This window comes from Charadrius vociferus, unplaced genomic scaffold (genome assembly GCF_000708025.1).
Source record: "Charadrius vociferus isolate BGI_N301 unplaced genomic scaffold, ASM70802v2 scaffold341, whole genome shotgun sequence".
NCBI classification, from domain to species: Eukaryota; Metazoa; Chordata; class Aves; order Charadriiformes; family Charadriidae; genus Charadrius; species Charadrius vociferus.
Genome location: NW_009646847.1, coordinates 4,308 through 6,979, shown reverse-complemented (window position 1 = coordinate 6,979; position 2,672 = coordinate 4,308). Strand labels below are relative to the sequence as shown.

The 2,672-nt window shown below is 62.4% G+C and overlaps 1 protein-coding gene across 1 annotated transcript in view; it reads left to right on the top strand.

Annotated features, from left to right (window-relative positions):
- The first annotated feature begins 234 nt into the window (after positions 1 to 234).
- Positions 235 to 2,672, top strand: part of LOC104294457 (conserved oligomeric Golgi complex subunit 8-like) — a 3,326-nt gene continuing 888 nt past the window's right edge. The window contains exons 1-5 of the mRNA XM_009894068.1: positions 235 to 254; positions 307 to 514; positions 591 to 1,409; positions 1,981 to 2,149; positions 2,327 to 2,499. Coding sequence (XP_009892370.1) covers positions 235 to 254; positions 307 to 514; positions 591 to 1,409; positions 1,981 to 2,149; positions 2,327 to 2,499 — 1,389 coding nt within the window. The remainder of the gene's footprint in view (positions 255 to 306; positions 515 to 590; positions 1,410 to 1,980; positions 2,150 to 2,326; positions 2,500 to 2,672) is intronic.

Sequence of the window (2,672 nt, the reverse complement as noted above, 5' to 3'; positions counted from 1 at the left end):
GGCTGGGGAAGGCACGGATGGAAGTAGGGGGACTGGGGGTGGGAGCACAAAGGGTTGCGGGGGGGGTGACGCTTGGGCAGGGTCTGAGAGTGCAGGAGGAGCCCTGGGGACCGGGGAGGCTGGCGGGGTGAGAGGGGCCCTGGTGCTGGGCCCGGTAAGGATCAGGGCCTGGTGGGACTGGGAGTAGAGGCAGCACTGGGAGGGGGCTCTGAATGATGCTGGGGAGAAGCCAGCATGGGTGGGAGGGTCTGGGGGTACCAGCGCTGCAGGGGAGAGCCTTGTGCTGATCCTGTCCCTATCCCACAGGAACTTCATGCGCGATGCCGAAGAGATCGCATGCAGCCGACGCATGAACAGCCTCACGCTGAACCGGCACACAGAGATACTGGAGATCCTGGAGATTCCGCAGCTCATGGACACCTGTGTCCGCAACGGCTACTACGAGGAGGCGCTGGAGCTTGCTGCCTATGTGCACCGGCTGGAGAGGAAGCACAGCAGCATCCCTGTGATCCAGGTAGGCCCCGCTCTGCCACTGCCCCGCCATTACCCTGTGCCTGGCCCCTGTAGCTGAGGCCTCTCTCCTGCCCCAGGGCATCGTGGATGAGGTGCGCCAGTCCACCCAGCTGATGCTGAACCAGCTCATCCAGCAGCTCCGCACCAACATCCAGCTGCCAGCCTGCCTGCGGGTCATCGGCTACCTGCGGCGCATGGATGTCTTCACGGAGGCTGAGCTGCGCATCAAGTTCCTGCAGGCGCGGGATGCCTGGCTGCGCTCCATCCAGGCCTCCATCCCCGATGACGACCCTTACTTCCACATCACCAAAACCATCGAGGCCTGCCGTGTCCACCTCTTTGACATCATCACCCAGTATCGTGCCATCTTCTCTGATGAGGAGCCGCTCCTGCCCCCCGAGGGGCAGGCCCTCAACGAGGGGGCCATCTTCCACGGCTGGGTGCTGCAGAAGGTCTCAGAGTTCCTGCGGACGTTGGAGCGTGATCTCCAGCGTGGGGTGGGCAGCCGCCTGGACTCGCTGCTGGGACAGTGCATGTACTTTGGCCTCTCCTTCAGCAGGGTGGGGGCTGATTTCCGTGGGCAGCTGGCCCCCCTCTTCCAGCGTGTGGCTGCCGCAGCTTTCAAGAAGGCGGTGGAGGAGGCGGTGGAAAAGTTTCGGGAGGAGATGAATTCCTACACTCTCATCTCCGCCCCGGCTGTCCTGGGGGGCAGCGCAGGGGTACCAGTGCCTGCGACACAGCCGGGGACGCTGCAGCCACCCATGGTGCTGCTGGACTTCCCACCACTCGCCTGCTTCCTCAATGGCCTTCTCGTCGCCTTCAATGACCTGCGGCTTTGCTGCCCCATCGCCCTGGCCCAGGATGTCACCACCTGCCTGGAGGACGCGCTTGGCGAGGTGAGGCACCAGGGGACAGAACTGTGCCTTGTCCAGGGACAACACAGGGAGAGGCTTGTCCTGCCCTGAGTATTCATAGGATAGAGTCATAGGATCATTAAGGTTGGAAAAGGCCCTTGAGATCACTGGGTCCAACCATTAACACTGCTAAGTCCACCACTAAACCATGTCCTTAAGCACCACCTCTAGCACTTCAATGTGTTTCTTGTAGGGAGTGGCCCAAAACTGAACAGTATTTGAGGTGGGGCCTCACCAGGGCCAAGTACAGGGAGACAATCACTTCCCTAGTCCTGCTGGCCACACTATTTCTGATAGAAGGCAGGATGCTGTTGGCCTACTTGGCCTCCTGGGAACACTGCTGGCTCGTATTCCTTTTCCACTAGGCAGCTTTCCCGAAACCTGTAGCGTTGCATAGGGTTGTTACCCAAGTGCAGGACCAGGCACTGAGCCTTACTGAACCTCGTACCGTTGGCCTCAGCCACCGATTTTCCTTGTCTCTGCAGTTGAGGGATTGTCTGCGAGGAGAGTTAACGACTTCCCAGGGAACTAACAACTCTTCCTTTCCCTCCAGGTCACCAAAACCATCCTGGCATTTCACCGTGCGGAGGAAGCAGCTTTCAGTGGGCGAGAGCAGGAGCTCTTTGCCCAGTTCTGCACAGCCTTCCTCGAGGACCTGCTACCCTACCTCAACCGCTGCCTCCAGGTCCTCTTTCCCCCGGCACAGATCGCGCAGGCACTGGGTGAGACCCCAAAACTTGCATCTCATGGAGGGGAGAGCAACAGGTCAGGGGAGCAGAGCCTCCGTGGCACCCGTGGCTCCCCCCCCACGAGACATACTGGTTTTGTGTGGCTGTTGGCACCTCTGTGGGGGTTTCCCATTGCCCATGGGCCCCCACACGAGCCCCCTCTCCGGGCAGGTGTCCCCCCAACCCAGCTGCAGCGTTTCGGTCGCCTGGGCCGCATCGACGTGGGTGCCATCAGGGAGCCGCTGGCTTTCCTCCTGCCAGCAGCGGGCGAGGAGGAGCTGGGCCAGGAGAGCACCCTGCACCCAGAGGGGGAAGAGGAGGCCATGCCCGGAGAGAGCGGGACAGCGGGACAGCAGGAGAGTGCTCCTGGGGGGGCTCTGCTGCCGGACATCCCCCCAGCCACGGAGTAGCGGGGCCGTGGCTGGGCCGGGCTGTGTCACCCCGCGACCCCCGTCCCTTGGGAGTGAAGTGGCCCCCGCACCCTGCCTGCACCCCTGCCCGAAGGACCTCCTGCCTG